Genomic DNA, 16,791 nt, shown 5'->3' on the forward strand with positions numbered 1-16,791 from the left:
ATGGCCTAAATGGCAATCTGCCCAAGAAGAAAAGCCCAATACAAGAATGCTCATACAAGCTGTGTCGAGATCAGGTCTGAAGAATGCTAGCGGGATTTTGCATGCAAGAAACAAAACTTGGCTTTTGCCTGTGCTGTGAGTTTAGCAGTGTTCCCAGTGAGTTTCAGAAACACCAACTGAGCGCAAACCATGGACAGAAGGGAAGCTGCCAAAAAGAAAATGGATATATAGCAACCTTACGCAGGCTGCTTTAGTGCAGTTTTGCAAAACAAACGGCAACCAACCAAACCAGCAACCATTACCAGCCCAGGGCGAAGTGTATTTGCCCCTTCTTATCATAATTCTCAACACCAGCACAATGAAGGCTGAGCGCCTGCAGCATGGCTCCTCAAGTGTCTCCATTAATGGGGCCAATTTTCAAAGGTGTTTGAAAACCTTTGAAAGAAACACCTTTGAAAATTGGCTCCATCCTCAATCTCTGTTAAACAACCAATCCTTTTTCCCTTCCTATGCTAGATTGGTTCCCCCTGCTTGTTCAGCTAAAGAGAAACAAAAGAAACACGTCTTTAATCACTTTAGGGCTCAGACATGTCTGAGTCAACACTGAAGCACTTCTGTGATCGGTCTGAAGAGCTGAATTCGTGATTCTGTGTATTTTACAATTATTCACAGAAATCTTTACACCTAAAATGCTGTTTTCAGAAAAATAAAACAGAATAATGGAAAGCCTACTGTCTTCATGTTTTCTAACCTAAGGAAACAAGACAAAATACAATGCTAAGCTTGTCCCTTGAGATAACCGCACTCAAATTCACACAAGATTCTTGTTGCTAATAAAACTGCATATTCTTCCTTTTTTTTTTTTGAAAACAGATTCTTCCATTTTTAAGAACTGCACAAGAACCCAGTAGAAGATAGAGGAACAGACACACTCAGTGCCGGGAAGGCAGGGAGGATATTTAGGATTCAAAAAATTGCCCCAAATTACCTCAATATAGTCCTGAAGGGCTGTGTCAAGCATGATGAGATCAGTGAGGAAGGTACCAAGATAAGGTACCGTGCCTTGCATTACTCCCTGCAAATGATCAGAGCAATGTTGGATTAATTGACTGAGAAATGGTAATAATTAGAATGCTAGAATACTCCTGTAAAAGAAAATGAAATAAAAGTAGTCTGCTTAACCAAGCAGCGGTCTTATAAATTATGTTTTCTTTCATTACATCCTCCTCAGTATCTAATCTAGAATTTAAATCAAATTCTAACGAGAGCGGGATGCCCTCACAGATATTGCCAAGTGGTTTTATATTACAATACTGCCACCGATACACTGATTTCTAGCAGTGGGTCACCAGGAAACCCTGCTTGTGGAAGAAGCATTGAGCACCAGGCACAGGGTCCCTCGGTTACCTGCTACAAGAGAAAGAGCTGGGCAATGGTCCTGGCTAGCCTGTGGAAGCAGTTTCTCCCTCTGCTTCATTCCAGTGGATTTTTACTTAATGATGTTGTTATACCATGTGACAGTCAAGTCAAATCAAGTCACAGGGTTTTTTTTTCCCCTCCGAGAAGTGACCATCTTCCCCAGCCGTTCACTGCATTTTAATAGTAATTATTCAAATTTTAAACTTTCTAGACTGCTAGCAGTTGTAGAGTTCAGGCTGTTTCTACACTTGTGAAGGAAATGCTTGTTTCTACTGTCCAAAAGGATCCATATTTTTTTCCAGTCAAACAAATAGACAAACAAAAAATCATATTCAGCGCTTTTGCCTCCCTATCCCAGATTTCTCTCCCCCTGTCCTTTTAAATCTTTGCCAACTTTGAGACAAAAGCCATTTTCACCAGCAGACTGGAAACCGGACACATTTTACAAAGCAATCTCTGTAGAAGTTTGTGCAATTTTCAAGCTGGTACGTCAGAAGCTTCATGAGCTTGTTTAAAAGGAAATGAGACTTCTGCTCTGGCCAGAGCTAATTTTCTTTATCGCAAGAATTCCAGTATTTACATTATGTATTTTACTACATGAAAATTGTGTGGCTTTCCTCATATTTCTCTCTAAAGGGTAACAGTAGTTGTTAATGGAACTCTTTCTTGTAGGACAGAAACAAGACAGTTGAAAATGATGAATACATGTTTATATTCATCAATCATTTACTACCCTTTTATATGACAGGTTTAGTAAATTTCTGGAAGACTTGAAACTAAGGCCAAACCCTTGGCTCAGCATCCATCCCGAACAGCCGGTTGGGATGGGAAGTAAATGCAAGTGGGGAGGGGAGCAGCAAGCCTGTACACCCAGTTATCCCCTTGCAGGTGACGGGGGAAGACTGGCGCCAGGGAACATAACGCGGCCCCTGCGTACGTCCACCGAACCCTGAAATCTTCGAGAATTCCCAGCATCAGACCACTGAACGCACTGGCTGTGCTGATGCTGTGCATATCCATTTCCTCCAGCATTCCAGTACGCAGGCGGGTGTTACTGGAGTAAAAGGGCAGCTGGCTTGCACTGAAAACCATAGCTGTTACAGCTTGGTAGCTCAGCGTAGGTCATACAGCTTGAGCTGGGTGCAGCACGAATCCCACTTTGTAATTGTTTATGTATACAGACGTATGCATGTGTGGGATCGTCTACATATATATATATGCACATTATACATAGACACACATAGTATTACCTGCTTACTATGATCCACAGCATAAGGGAAATACAGCTTTGCGCATATATTTACAGGGACAAACATTCTGACTGCATATTCAGTCTGAACCTTTCTGTTCACTTGCTTTGTATCGGCTAATCAATAGCATTGATGTGATTGTTTTTCTTGACGGAGGGCACATCCAAGAGCATTACCTACCGCACACGCGCTTTGTGAAATACCTTTCTAGATTTTGCTGCTTATATAATTCACCGATAAGGGTTAATCATGTTACCCGTTCAAAAAGAGGAGGAAAAGGACCCCAAACACACCATATCTTTTTGAAGCTGCAGTCGCCTCTGTGTCCTTTTCTGGTTTTCTTTCACACTGCTGTCCAGATTCGCAAATTTGGATGTTCCTTCCTGTGAGTTAAAAGGGAATTAAAGGCAATTAATGGAGGAGCTAAGTGGTAAGCTGGCAACTACGTTTGTGTAAAATAATTGCAAATACATTTAACGAGGCAGGCTAGGCCAGCAGAAATATTTGCTGTGTAGGTACATGCGTGTATACATACATGTGCTAATTTTCTGGGACTCGTACACTGATTGGGAATTTTGGACAAAATCCCACAAGATGACTATAAGGGAATTTTTCTGCAAAATGGATCTACTCTAGCCAAAGCTAAGTGCTGCTGAAAATCTCCTGAGAGTTTAAATCAGAGAAGCTTAGGTATACTTCAGGTGTCCAGATGCTTCTCTGAACTCTATCCTGACACTCTTGACCTCAGGATTTCTGTTTAATTTCCTAATCAGGACTGCTGCAAGTAAACCTCTCTGTCTTATGTAATGCTTTGTTGTTTTTCTTATGCCGCAACATAGAGATCCAGCAACTTCCCTCTGTGGCTTATTGACTAATCCAAAAACATGCAGGAAATGGAAGTAATAGCTTTTCATCTCCACAATTCAAGCTTTCCTACGAATGGATGAGCTATTTCACAATACATCTGTAGCCTTTATTTCCCTGGATCCATACGGGATGCTGGGAGTTACTGTTATTCTTTCCAGTGGTCGGATAGATGGGGCATGAATCATTATCAATGTCTTTTTAAGAGGCACAAACCAACAGCCTGCACTCGTAAAGATCTTCTCATTACAACATTTACTTCTCTCGGGCACAGTTAATGAGCAGATCACTCAAACTGTATTTCCTTCCTCGGCTGAAAAACAGGAGCAAATGAAAAACGAGTATTGTCTCAATGTCTTCAAGATACTGAAAGGTAAACTTGAGATTCTCTAACAGCAGCTGGCAGGCAGGCACAGAAGCTAAAACTGCAGCTCGCAGCGGAGCCGTTGTTTTGGGGAGGAGGGAACACAGTGCTCCCTCTCTGTGCCGGCCAACCTGTTTCATATGGCATTTTGTCTGCTCTGCACTTAAATTTGCAGGATGGATAGACAAGGTCAAACACGGCTTCCCTAGAAAGACTATTTATAGTGAAAGAAAACAAAGGCTTTAAGGATTCAGTGGACATTAATCCTCCAATCGTTACAAAACGGTCCAAGACGAGAAGTAGGAGAGAGGTTCTAGCTATTCTGTGGAATATTTCTCCTCTCGCTGCTTTCAAAATGTTTTGCAAATCTACTTATGGCAGCTGGGGAAAGTGATTTGCTGGGAGCCAGAAGGTCTGGGCTCAGATTGAGTTGTTGTTTTGTCTTTTTAATATTTAGTTAAATAAGCTGTTCTGAACACACATTTTCCCTCTGTGCTTATTTTTGTCTCACTTGCTTTAAAATTTAGCTACAGATGTTGATAAATTGATGCTAAACAAAACAGACTGACAGGTTTGAATGTGTTCACCCATCATTCCTGAGCAAAACACAGTCTTTCAGATACCAAGGCAAGGGGATAAGGTACAAATGCCAGACTGACTGGATGGAACTGCCAAAAAGTGAACTGGTTAGCCAGTTTATAGAAAATTTTATGTAAACAGAAAAAACTGCCACAAACATTCCTTAGTTTCTACAGAATATAACCTTTCCCTGCTATTCTTCCTCACTCCTTTCAAGCTCCTGAGCTTGTTGGGGTTCGCCCAGGAGAGCGTACAAGTCAAACTGTTCCAGACAGAGCCTGCTTTGTTGTCCATCTGGCCACACACAGAGCAGGAAGCCTGTTCCTTCGAAATTCCCAGCCCTGTTTTCTAGTTCCAAGAAAGGTACGGGATAGTCGGATAAACATCTTGGTTTAATTCCTCAGCTGAAGCTGAGTGGCATTGTTCCAGTGAAGTCAAAAGCACTACAGCGGTGCAATCCAGTCGAGAATCTCATTTGGAGTTGCTCTGCACTCATCGATGCAAACCTGAGCCTTTCCAGGTCTGCTCGGAGGGTGCACAAGCTAGCGGTTCATCTCTCTGTACAGAGCAGTATAAAGCCAAAGTGTTAACGTGTAACTCATCTCAGTCCAATTACGCTGTGCAGCACCTCTTCACTCTGGTTGTGGCTCCAGTGCTATCACAGGGACGACACGGCGCACACGGCTATTCTTGAGCCAGACATCACCATGCCCAAGGGCGCGTTACCAGTTACCGAACTACAGCAGGGTGACATTCAACTTGAGGGGCTCCAAGGGGTCCTGAACTGCTGTCCCGTGAACGAGTCCACACAGAATCTGTGCTGCTGCAGCCTGCCGCATCTGGGTATCCGAGCTCAACAGGCTAATGCTAGTGTAGGTTCTTTCAGGAACAATGAAATCACCTCTCAGCCCAGCAGAAAAGCACAGGTTTTACAGACCTGTCTTCCCTGAAGCACCGCATACAGTAGTTCAGGGAGAGATGAGCTTTGGCAGCTGCTTAGAAAAAGGACAAACCTCAGCTTTGATTGAGATCACAAGCCTTGCAACTCAAGCTAATTCTCACCTTCATTAGCAGCTCCCTGCTTGTCAAATAATTGTCATGGTCCGAGAAGATATCAGACAGCTCTTCGAACATCAGCATTATGTCCCTGTATAGGAAAAGATTAAATCATTTAGGTTATTAATAAGCACTCTAAATCAGATCAGATTACTATTTTTCTTCATGAATCGTTAACAGGTGGGCATATAAAAGATAACACCACCAAAATGCATCCAATGAGATGCTGCACATCTCCTAGGAACCTTCCTGGGATCTTCTGGTGCTCCCAGTAAAGTCAGGCCTCATTTGACAGCATCACAAAGAAATGCCACGGGTACGCAGACCCTGAGCAGGGTTTTCAATTACACTGCGGGGTATGAGATTGTTGTAAGAAAGTGAGGGTAAATGAATACAAAGGAACAGAAAAATAGCTGTGAGAGGTATCCCAAGTACTTCATTTTTGCCCTGTTCCATGCACTCTGGAAAGCTAGAAGCCTTTAAGTGTACGAGTCCCTTTCTATTGCCCAACACTATAAACACAAGATGGCAATATTTTGATCAGGAACGGGGCAGCAGAAGGAAAGACCCACCTCTCTCCAGGGGAAACGCAGAAGTATACTGTGTGGTGGAGTGACATTTTTCTTTATCAAAGGCGAAGGAAAGAAATCTATTCTTCCCAAACTGAATGAGCAGAACACCATCTTTCCTACACAGAGATTTCTGGTGTCTGTTTGGCATACCGTAAATATGCCAGTTGCACAAAAAGGTATTCCCCTGTAAGAAATGTTGTCTTCAATACAAGTTTGGATTTTGTAGTTTGGGGATATATTTTAAGGAAACGTCAGGACCAGGAGAGGATTAGTGAAGGTTTGTAGCAACCTGGACCTCCTCCAACTTCACGGGAGAGAAGACAACAGGCAAGTATCATGGTGCCCTTTTGCTGACTTTCCGAGAGCAGTATGCATGAGCTGAGTGAGTAGCTAGTCCCATAGTTTTTCAAAATAGGTTGTGAAAGATCCAATATGCTATAAAGGACAGAAGAGACCCAGTATCCCCAAGGGCAGGTTGTCCCCTCAATACTAAAGAGGGGCTCACAGCAGTCAGACCCAAAAAAGGGGTCTGAGCCTCACAGGAATGAGAGGTTCTTCTAAGAGAACAGATGTCCATGAAAGAGTAGAATAGGAAGACTGAGAAGAACAAGATGACAAGAAAAGAGCACCGAGCTTTTTGCCTTTGTTTGGGGCTAGCCCCAGGAGCGGAGTGGGGGCTTACTTTGGAACACAGGCCCAGGTCTTCTTTAGCCGATAGATGGAGTTGGACTGCAGTGCTGAAATGATGGCCCTCAAGGAGGAAAAATTCTTCAGGATCCTACATTCCTGTGAAAGGAGCGGTTAGAAATACAGGAGCATTAAATGTCAGCATTACGAATACATTAGTACTCTTCTGTTTGACCGGTGTCATGCTTGCTACACATTCTCACTGCTAAGCAGGCAGCTGTACAAATATTGAGCATCAAAAATATCTCTCCCCCCTCCAGCCACCAAACACTTTATGGGCTTTGGCACTTATATCTTGTTTTCCTCACTTTCATGTATTTGTGGTGATGTTGCAGTGTTACAGCTTCCAGTTCTCCTAGTAAAAATAAAAGTGGAACTAAGTCCATGAAGCCAGGCTAAAAAGCACAAATGTTACACTTCTTAAAAAGCTCTTTAGAGTTACCAATCCCTTTTACCCTTTAGGGGAAAAACCAGGCTTTGCTTCTTTGTATGTGGTATTTAAAATGTAAACCCTCAATCATCTAAGTGTCAATTAAAAATAAAGACATGCAAAGGAATAACCTGTTATTCAAGTATGTGCACTGTTAAAGAGAAAAACCTTCCCCGCTTTTCCAGAGTTGGGATCAAATCCTAACAGTGAGACTGGTTCATAGACATTTCTTATGCAGCTTCTCTGTGGCAAAAGCTTTGAAGGAAAAGGATACTGAAAAAATTAATTCTCCAAAAAATAGCACAGATTCCTGGTAAAGCACATGGAAGCAATGAGGAAGGGGAAAGTCTGGCCTGTGACTCTTCAAGGAACTCCTGTAAATCTGTTGGTGGCTCATGAACTAAGGCACGGGCACCACAGACTTCAGAAATTCTTGCAAGCACAAGCTCTCACAAACAGGTGTCTGTACATGCAAATTAAGCAGACAAAACACATGCCAATTTGACTGTTGCACGTAGACGAGAACATATTCAAACTACAATTCCGCTTCTGTAAATTTTTATGGGGCTGATTATTACACTAATGATGCTGATTATGTAAAGGATCCTTACACTGAAAATAGACATAATTTATTTCCTTTGTAAGACTGAACAAATGTAAAGCAACCTTAGCATAAACAAAAGTCAGACCTTAATATATCAGCAACTCTGTTCATGAGTTGCATTAAGATTGACTGAACAACTAAGGCAAGTACATTTACTCCCATTTATTTACCTAAAAAAAAAAAAAAATCTTTGTGCAACTTAGGAGGCTACATTTAACAAAGTGTGACTTAAGAAGACTGACTGGGCAGACAGCACTTGAAGCAGGTTGGCAGTTAGGCTAGATAAAGACCAAGTTCAGGATCATGTGGTAGGACACGCAAGACCTGAAAGATATTCTTGCATGGTTTGGGGCCAAAGAAGCCACATGACAGCTCTTCTTCAGAGACTGACACATTTAAGAACGAGACCCTTCTTTCTTTATGTTCAACTTGAAATTCAGGCTGGGGAGAACACAGATTTAGAGGCACAAATTCTCAGCATATCTTTTTTTCAAATACAACAGGAGTTTGGACTGGAAGATCCAATTTGGAACCATCTTGACTTAATCACACGTTGCATAATTTAAAGCACATTAGGAATTCAATATTGGATTTTGTGTTCTCAATGATTTAACTGACTGCAGACTAAACTTAAGCTTTCATTTGTATATAAGAAGAATTTTTAAGACTGCTTTGAATAACTTTGTTTCACGCTGTGTCCTTCACAAGGGGAAAACCAGAAAGAATCCTGTGCAGAAGCAACTTTGATTTTAAAAAATTAAGCATAACAGGATATTAATGATTTCATTTTTACTTTTTATTTTTAAAGAAAATATTGTGTGAGTGAAATTGGCTGCTGCTGCTCAGGAACCTTAGATCTAGGTGGAGCAGAGAGGGCTGGCAGTTAGAAAAAGTATTCAGTTTATCTTGTAAACCAAGAAACTGGATCCAAAAGTCACGAACAGATAACAAACTTGGAACTCCATGCTGCTAAGTTACAGAGTTAGCTGTCGGTGAATAACTGCACTTTAATGAGTGGATTATTTTCTAATTCAGGCATCTAACTATTCAAAACACTCATTTGCATGCACAAAGCAAGCAACTGTCTTCAGAAGTGGGCAGCTAAGTATACATGCAACTAGCTGTTCTACATGTGCAATTATTTTGTAGAGCGTGCACATGCATTTTTCATGTGCTTAGCTAAGACTGGAGTATTTAATTATGTGTATGAATTAAGTAAAGGCAGAAGCACTGAATCAACAGAGGCGGAGAACAAAGTTCTCCATCCAGAGAACAAGTATGATGAGAGCGGTGCCTGTCCTGGCTTCCCCAGGCCTCCCCGCTGCCCCGTGATGAGCAGGAAGCTGCTTCGTACTTGCTCGCCCAGGCTGCAGCCCAGTCCGCCCCATACAGGCCCCTTTAGCTGGTACTCTCTGCAACTTAAAGATCTGCACGCAGAAAATAGGAATCAAACTTCCTACTCCATTCACACAGGCTATAAAGCAGCCATCAGCTGATAACAAAAACGAGTCGACGTAAGTGCCAAAGAGAGGTGAAAGACTACTTCCCCATGCCAGTTTCCTGAACCGTGCAGTTGTCAGAGCTTAGGTGCCAGGACTAACAATGCTGCCTCTGGAAGCGTAGAAGTGCATTGTCAAGGTTGGAAAGCCTCTGTTTGGCTTGAGCTTTTTATGACTGCTTATTTTGTATAGCTCGGAAAGAATCCATGTGATTCTTAAAACAAAAGTCAACACACATCCATATGAAAGTGCTTTAAATGTTCTCTTCAAAAGAGAGATCTAGTTTACCGCCAGCTGCCCAGTGCTCTGAGGGGAGTTTAAAAGGTTACAGTAAAATATTAAAGATAAAATCTAAGAAATTAGCAAATTAGAGTTATGTAAACAAGGCATGCAAACCCCTTTCGCGCAAAGATAAAGAAGCACACAATCTGCTACAAGACAAAGGAATTGAAGCAAAGAGTAAAAATGTGTTAGAGAAACATGTGAGACAATGATGAAGCAGAAAGGTGAGAAGACGAGGAGACTGGTACCACATTGTAACTCTACTTATTTTTTTTTTCTGGTCACTGCTTGCACCTCTCACGCCCTCAAAACCCAGCTGGTTTGTATACCTGATGTAAACCGTGAATAATTCAGTAGGCAAATGACCTTTCAGCCTCAAGAATTTTTCAAAACAAAAGAGTACAAACCATAATTCCCTTTTTTCCATGTTAAAGAGGCTACTACTTCCTAGAAGTAAGTTAGCTTTGTCTGCACTTCCTTAAAACCTTGTATCTACTTTACTTTCATATATACACACACATATATATATAAATGTATGAAAACACAGTTGTGCTGTCTTCCACCATATCTGATTTCAACTCCCATGGTGTTCATAGACACAGGAGAGGGAGCATGATGCTCACTGACTGAACACGAACAGCCAAAGGCAGGTAAGCACAAAGCTTATTCTGACTGCGCCGGCTGCCCGCACCGCTGCCAGTCCTACTCCGTTCTTGTTAAACTTTCATCTGAAAACAAGTCTAACCTTTGGATTGTATCAACCATCACTTCACTTCCTTCACTGATATGAGCAGTATTTTCTTCCTAGGGAAGTGAACTGGTTGAATTTATACCTGTATTACCATAAATGTTACATTATCAAGTACATGGTACTCCCCATCTGCAAGACACAGTATCTGCCTCACCCATTAATTAGCACTCCCAACCCTGTGAAGAGACAGGCATCAACCCCATTTCCCTGGTGGGGAAGGAACTAAGGAGAGGAAGGGCAATACTTCATCTGCTATTACAAAGAAAGTCAGTCAAAAATAGAAAGAATTAGAGCTAAGATGTTCACTGGCCTGGGACCAATGCATACAACCCCTTTCTCCCCTCCCAACTCCCTCACGCCAAGGCACCCGCACAAGAAACATTAAACGGTCTAGAATAAATGCTTTACATGTGCAATATGAATCCACTTCTCAATGATCTTGGCTCTTTGCTGTGTTTTGAGTTCCTTGCTCTTCAGGATAGTGCTGACAACACATTTGGTAACTACATTGAACTGAGAGATGGTGGCTCTGATGGTAGGTGCCAGGTGCTTGTTTTCTTTCTTATCCCTTCGAGACCAGATGCATCCCAAACAGTGGTGGGGCACAACTTTCTTGAAGAGTATCTAGAGTGAAATAGAGGTGTCCAAGTTAGCAGGATTCTCCTAGATCTCTATTGTCCACAAGAAGAAATGCATGTTTACAGTACAAATTGGATCTAAATCTAATATGGTATTAAAAGGTAAATATTTGTTTTCTCTTAGTTTAAAATACACACTTTGGCATACTCTTTGTAGGCTTGATGCCCTAAAAGAACTGTCAGCTAAATAGTCCTGGGAAAATAAGAGACACCTTTATATCAGTTGCATAACCAAGGGGAAAATTTTTTATATAATGATATTTTGAAGGAGATTGATATAGACAAACCAAATCAGAGCACTACAGTTAAGAGTGCCTATACATCTTTAGGCCAGGTAGCAATATAGCCAAAATGTGCTATTTCTCAGGTATCAAATATTAAACTTTGCAAAAAAGGCTACACAGTATATATTCACACTTTTTAAACAAAACAAAACAAAAAAAAACTTTCAGAATGACTGAAGGAAAAAGCCCAATGAACAAAGCAAGTTTGGGTAACCAAGCAGAGCTGTGTTCTGTGTCCCAACAACAGACCTGCTCTGGAACACTCTACTTATATTGACGTAACTTTAAAAAAAAAAAAATTTTAGAAGCCCAGCACTATTTCCCCTAGCATTTCAAGTAGTACATATACTCTACACGTACTGCATCCATGTATGTCAACTGTTCTGCCACAACGTCTTCTTGGAAAAAAGAGAATTCTTCTGGACTGCCGCTCTCCACTTCCTCTTCATCATGTGGGTTACAGGGGGAAGTGTTATGGACCCCATCTGTCCAGGATGGAAAATATGACTTAGTAAATTTATACGGCAAACAGTGAATCAAAGCAGATGTTTGTTTATTTTAAAACATCACTGTATATATTATAGCAGAACGCCCAAAGGGTCCTGCCTGATGTAATGGCCCCACTGTGCTGCATATTTTAGTGAGAAAGATGATGACCAGAAGATTAAATTGGCAAAGGTGGAAGAAGGAGAAATAGAGTTAGAGAGAATTGAGCTGTTCAGGGTCTCTTAGCAGAGAAATGGCTTAACCCATTCACTAACCACTCTTCTGAAAGAAAAACCACCACCACCACCCACCCCAACAAAAATTCCTTATGCAGGATTTTGTTAATCTACTTTTCAGTATTTATGCATTTTATAATCTGGGGCAGGGGCGGGGGGGAATCAAACTGCAAAGGGACGAGACTGCAGTTATATCCCCAAAATATTGCATGAGAAATGCTCTTATATCCAGATTTCATCTCCCACGTGTGGAAATAAAAGAAGATACCAGATTTCTTGACACCATTTGTGGCTACGTGGACTACATTGAAGAGAGTTTATTCCAGCATCCCTCACCTTCCCTCGCCGGAATTTTTCCCAGAAAAGGGAATAGAGTGAGCACCGACAGCATTCAGCTGAATGCTTCTTCTAAATTTGCACTGGGCAGCAGTGAAGAGGTGAGAGAGGAGAGCTGTCCTCATTGAGGGACCCAATGCAGTGCAGAAGGGAAGGCATTATCACAGACGTTCCCATGTCACCTTTTGGCTCCCACAGGTTGGGAACAAAGCCACGTTAAAACACAAAGAAATATGCCCTTGTTTCCCATGGTAGAGGAGGAAGTCAAACACAAAATCTCTGAATATAAATCCTCTTCCTAATCCCTTTTACTGTAAGGCGACAGTGACTCCGTAAGAAGGAAGAAAAAAAAAAAAAAAAGAACTTGTTGAAGACTAACAATGAAAGTACTGAGTTTACTATTAGGGAGATTTCATTAACAAAAACAAGCAGCGCATTTCAGAGTATGTTATGCAATACTTCATATCCAATTAAAGCAGAACAGACATTAAAGCAACAAAAGCAGATAAACTGATATTTCATCATTGTTTTTTTGAAATACTTTGTTTTTCCTTTCTTCATTAATTAGCAAAACCCAATCATCAATGTAAACTGCTACAGTTTTGATGTAACAAATTATAATTACAGGCTGTATCCAGATTTCCATCTGTAGATTCCAATTGCACAATTTATTGACAGAGCTAAACACGATAAATGGAGACCTATGTTTCAGCATTATTCTTCTGTGGCTGTTTTGTAACAATATGCATAATTAAATGAACTTCTGTTGAACTGTTACAAGAGTAACGCTTTTTTCTCTCTCTTTTTGGCTATGTAACTCCTCATTTTCCTCTCAGCTCTTGAAAGTCAACTGAAAATCCTCATCACTGAGTTGCAACCCAACTCAAAACCTCACAGCACCCTTAAAATCAGGTCCTGGAGTACAAAGCAAGATTTTCCTTTTCTTTTTTCATGCCTCTTTTTCTCCTTTCTCTCTCACTTTCATAAATATGTAACCAGTCTCTTCCCTACTCTCTGAGAAGCTGGAATCCTCTTGTACTCAAGTATCTCATCATCTTCAAACAACTCTGATCCATTTAGCCCTCTCGAAGCCCAACTGCCCTCTTGACTTCACTGAGAGCAACCACGTGCCCCTTCTGAATTTGCAGTCCCTGACTCACCTTGCTTTGTATTGCTCAAGCTGCAAGAACTGAGGCCAGGAACGGCTTTTGTCTACGTATCTGGCACTGCAATCTCATCTACTGCCATGGCTGATGGCAGCACTGAATGGAGGTCTGATTACACAAATCAAACCGTAGGATTAGGACCCAAATTTGTAAATTCATAGCACAATATGAATGCTTTAGAACAATAATTATCAGCAAGTCTTGATTGCAGACAACACATTAAGAGTTTTGAAAGAAAACTCTGAAATGAACAAAGATGGAGCTCTGACAAAGTAAGTGACAATTCTAAAACTCTTCTCTGCAGACCCTGCAGGTTAATTGCATTCTCCTCCTCTTATTTTATTCTAACATTTTATTCTGTTGTTATTTAACAGCCTCTATTCTGCCACAATTTGGAAAATGCTGTCATTCAAATTGACCCATCTATAACTCAGAAGAGAACCTTTTCAGTTGTTACTTGAGGAAACAAATGCAGAAGCAGGGCTGCTGGGAACTTCTGTTCACTTTGAACAACAGATGAACCCAAATATAGCTCTCGTGAGCTTTCTTTGTTTGACCTGTGGGAACCAAACCCAGAAAAGGACATCAGTAGACACATGTTAGCAATCCTGTTCACTTACCTGTGTTCAATAAGGAAAACGTCTGGGCTCTGTGCGGTACTCCTTTTTATGTACGTGTTAACGACTGAGTTAATTTGGCATTTCACAGTATTATGCATTGACATGGTATTTCTGGAACATCCGGCAGACATGATTTTTATGGCATGAAATGTTTCTTTTCTGCCATTTCCTTTATCCTTTATTACATGAATTATTCCCTCTTGCCCCTCTGCCAAAGCTGGAAGTTGATTCTAGTTCTCATTCACACACTACATGAGCTCCTATGACTTTTCAGCTTCTGCCACAGGAAGCTTTCTGACCAGGATAAGGGTATGTGTCAGGCTTGACGCTGCACACAGCATATTTGTGTTACTACAGTTCACTATTGTTTCAGTAGATTGTGACCCCCAATAACGTAAGTTTTTCCTCTGTCCTTGGATACCAGCAGCCGGCCACTCAAATAGGAAAAAACAGCCACAGACACTTCCTTTGACATGGTGGTAACTAGGAAGAAAAGCTTCATGACAACAAGGCTTGTGGCTCAAGCTGTATTTTGTCGCAGCTCTGTATTTTGCTTTTTGTCGGTTTGGGCTTTTCTTGGGGAGGTTTGAAATGAGAAGACCAGCTAAAGAGCAGCTGTGTGTTTTAATTCAATGACATGGGAAGTGCGCTGACAATTAACCACTTAGCTGCTGCAGCAATCTCAAAGCTTTGGCTAAAAACTAGAGAAGTGCTGGATTTCCCAATCCATCCCAGAATGAACAGGCATAGGCACCTACACTGTACGACTATTTCATCCTGCACAGAACCTGCAGCCTCATACAGAGATTTTTTTTAAAAAAAGAAACAAGAAAAAAGTCACTGGTGAATGTTACAATATTGTCAATTAGCATAGGAGCTAATGAAGTGTACTCCGCATAAATCCCTGTGGTACCATACAGTCTGGGAGAACAGAAAGACAGAAGGGAAAGGTAGCTTACCATTGGTTTCCACTTCTTGGTTCTGAAACTGCTCCAAGAGGTTCTGCGCCCTCCTCTCTGGGTCAGAGCCGGGTATATTCCTCTTCAGGTAATCCAGCAACTTCAGCAAACTTGGGTAGTTGGGTGGCTCTCTGAAATCCTCAGAGCACTGATCGAGCCAGGCTCGTAAGATTGATGCTATTGCACTAAAAGCAAATACACAGAGAGCACACTGGTTGTGTACAGCATGTATCGATGCAATCGTATGTATCTGTATCTAATACAACAATAAAAACACTGAGACATTCATAGCCGCATGAAGGCAGTACGAAGACTTTTTTGAGCAAGGAATTTCATTTGTTCTTTTTGTGCATGGAATCTTATTACGATATCACTCAGATTTTGCCAGGGACTTCAGTGAAGTTGCTCCTGATTTGCTCTACAAGTGGATCCAATTATAGCCCCCAAATGCAAACTAAATCAAATCCATTTAAGCTATATTGAGACCCTTCTCTTAAATTCAGGATATCAAATAATGATAGATAAAGCAATTAAGATAATAGAATAGAACAGACTATTTCAGTTGGAAGGGACCTACAATGACCATCTAGTCCAACTGCCTGACCAACTCAGGGCTGACCAAAAGTTAAAGCATATCATTAAGGGCATTGTCCAAATGCTTCTTAAACACTGACAGGCTTGGGGCATCGACCACCTCTCCAGGAAGCCTGTTCCAGTGCTTGACCACCCTCTCGGTAAAGAAATGCTTCCTAAGGTCCAGTCTAAACCTCCCCTGGCGCAGCTTTGAGCCATTCCCACACGTCCTGTCCCTGGATCCCAGGGAGAAGAGATCAGCACCTCCCTCTCCACGTCCCCTCCTCAGGAAGCTGCAGAGAGCAATGAGGTTGCCCCTCAGCCTCCCTTGCTCCAAACTACGCAAGCCCTGAGTCCTCAGCCACTCCTCCCAGGACATGCCTTCCAGCCTCTCACCAGCTTTGTTGCCCTCCTCTGGAGCATTCAAGGACCTTCACAGCCTTCTTAAATGGTGGGGCCCAGAACTGCGCACAGCGCTCAAGGTGAGGCCGCACCAACGCTGAAGACAGCGGGACAATCCCCTCTCTTGACCGGCTGGTCATGCTGTGTTTGATGCCCCCAGGACGCGGTTTGCCCCCTTGGCTGCCAGGGCACACTGCTGGCTCCTGCTGAGCCTGCTGCCGACCAGCACCCCCAGGTCCCTTTCTGCAGGGCTGCTCTCCAGCCACTCCTCTCCCAATTTATACTTGTGCCCGGCATTACTCTGTCCCAGGTGCAGAATCCAGCATTTCAACTTGTTGAATTTCATCCCATTAATCATACCCCAATGCTCCAATCTATCCAGATCCCTCTGCAAGGTCTCCTGTCCCTCAAGAGAGTCCACAGCACCTCCCAGTTTGGTATCATCAGAAAACTTGCTAATGGTGCATTCAACTCCTGCATCGAGACCGTTGATAAAATTCGTATTGAACAGCACTGGCCCTAGGATTGAGCCCTGAGGAACGCCACTGGTGACCAGTCGCCAGCCAGATGCAGCCCCATTCACTACAGCCCTTTGAGCTCTGCCCTTCAGCCAGCTCTTCACCCAGCGCACCGTGAACCCGCTCATCCCACAGATGGACAGCTTGTCCAGAAGGGACAGTATCAAAAGCCTTACTAAAATCCAGAAAAACTACATCCACCGCCTTCCCTTCATC

General features: G+C 42.1%; 1 protein-coding gene across 2 annotated transcripts in view; it reads right to left on the minus strand.

Annotated features, from left to right (window-relative positions):
* The window catches only part of RGL1 (ral guanine nucleotide dissociation stimulator like 1), an 82,420-nt gene that overhangs the window by 11,466 nt on the left and 54,163 nt on the right, over nucleotides 1–16,791 (minus strand). The window contains exons 5-11 of one of the 2 annotated variants that reach the window (XM_050900765.1): nucleotides 15,083–15,267; nucleotides 11,640–11,764; nucleotides 10,766–10,981; nucleotides 6,787–6,890; nucleotides 5,539–5,623; nucleotides 2,963–3,052; nucleotides 989–1,075 (exon numbers count right to left, since the gene is read on the minus strand). In XM_050900765.1, coding sequence (XP_050756722.1) covers nucleotides 989–1,075; nucleotides 2,963–3,052; nucleotides 5,539–5,623; nucleotides 6,787–6,890; nucleotides 10,766–10,981; nucleotides 11,640–11,764; nucleotides 15,083–15,267 — 892 coding nt within the window. The remainder of the gene's footprint in view (nucleotides 1–988; nucleotides 1,076–2,962; nucleotides 3,053–5,538; nucleotides 5,624–6,786; nucleotides 6,891–10,765; nucleotides 10,982–11,639; nucleotides 11,765–15,082; nucleotides 15,268–16,791) is intronic. The other variant, XM_050900766.1, reaches the window with a different exon arrangement.

Source organism: Gymnogyps californianus, chromosome 8, assembly GCF_018139145.2.
Source record: "Gymnogyps californianus isolate 813 chromosome 8, ASM1813914v2, whole genome shotgun sequence".
Taxonomy (NCBI): domain Eukaryota; kingdom Metazoa; phylum Chordata; class Aves; order Accipitriformes; family Cathartidae; genus Gymnogyps; species Gymnogyps californianus.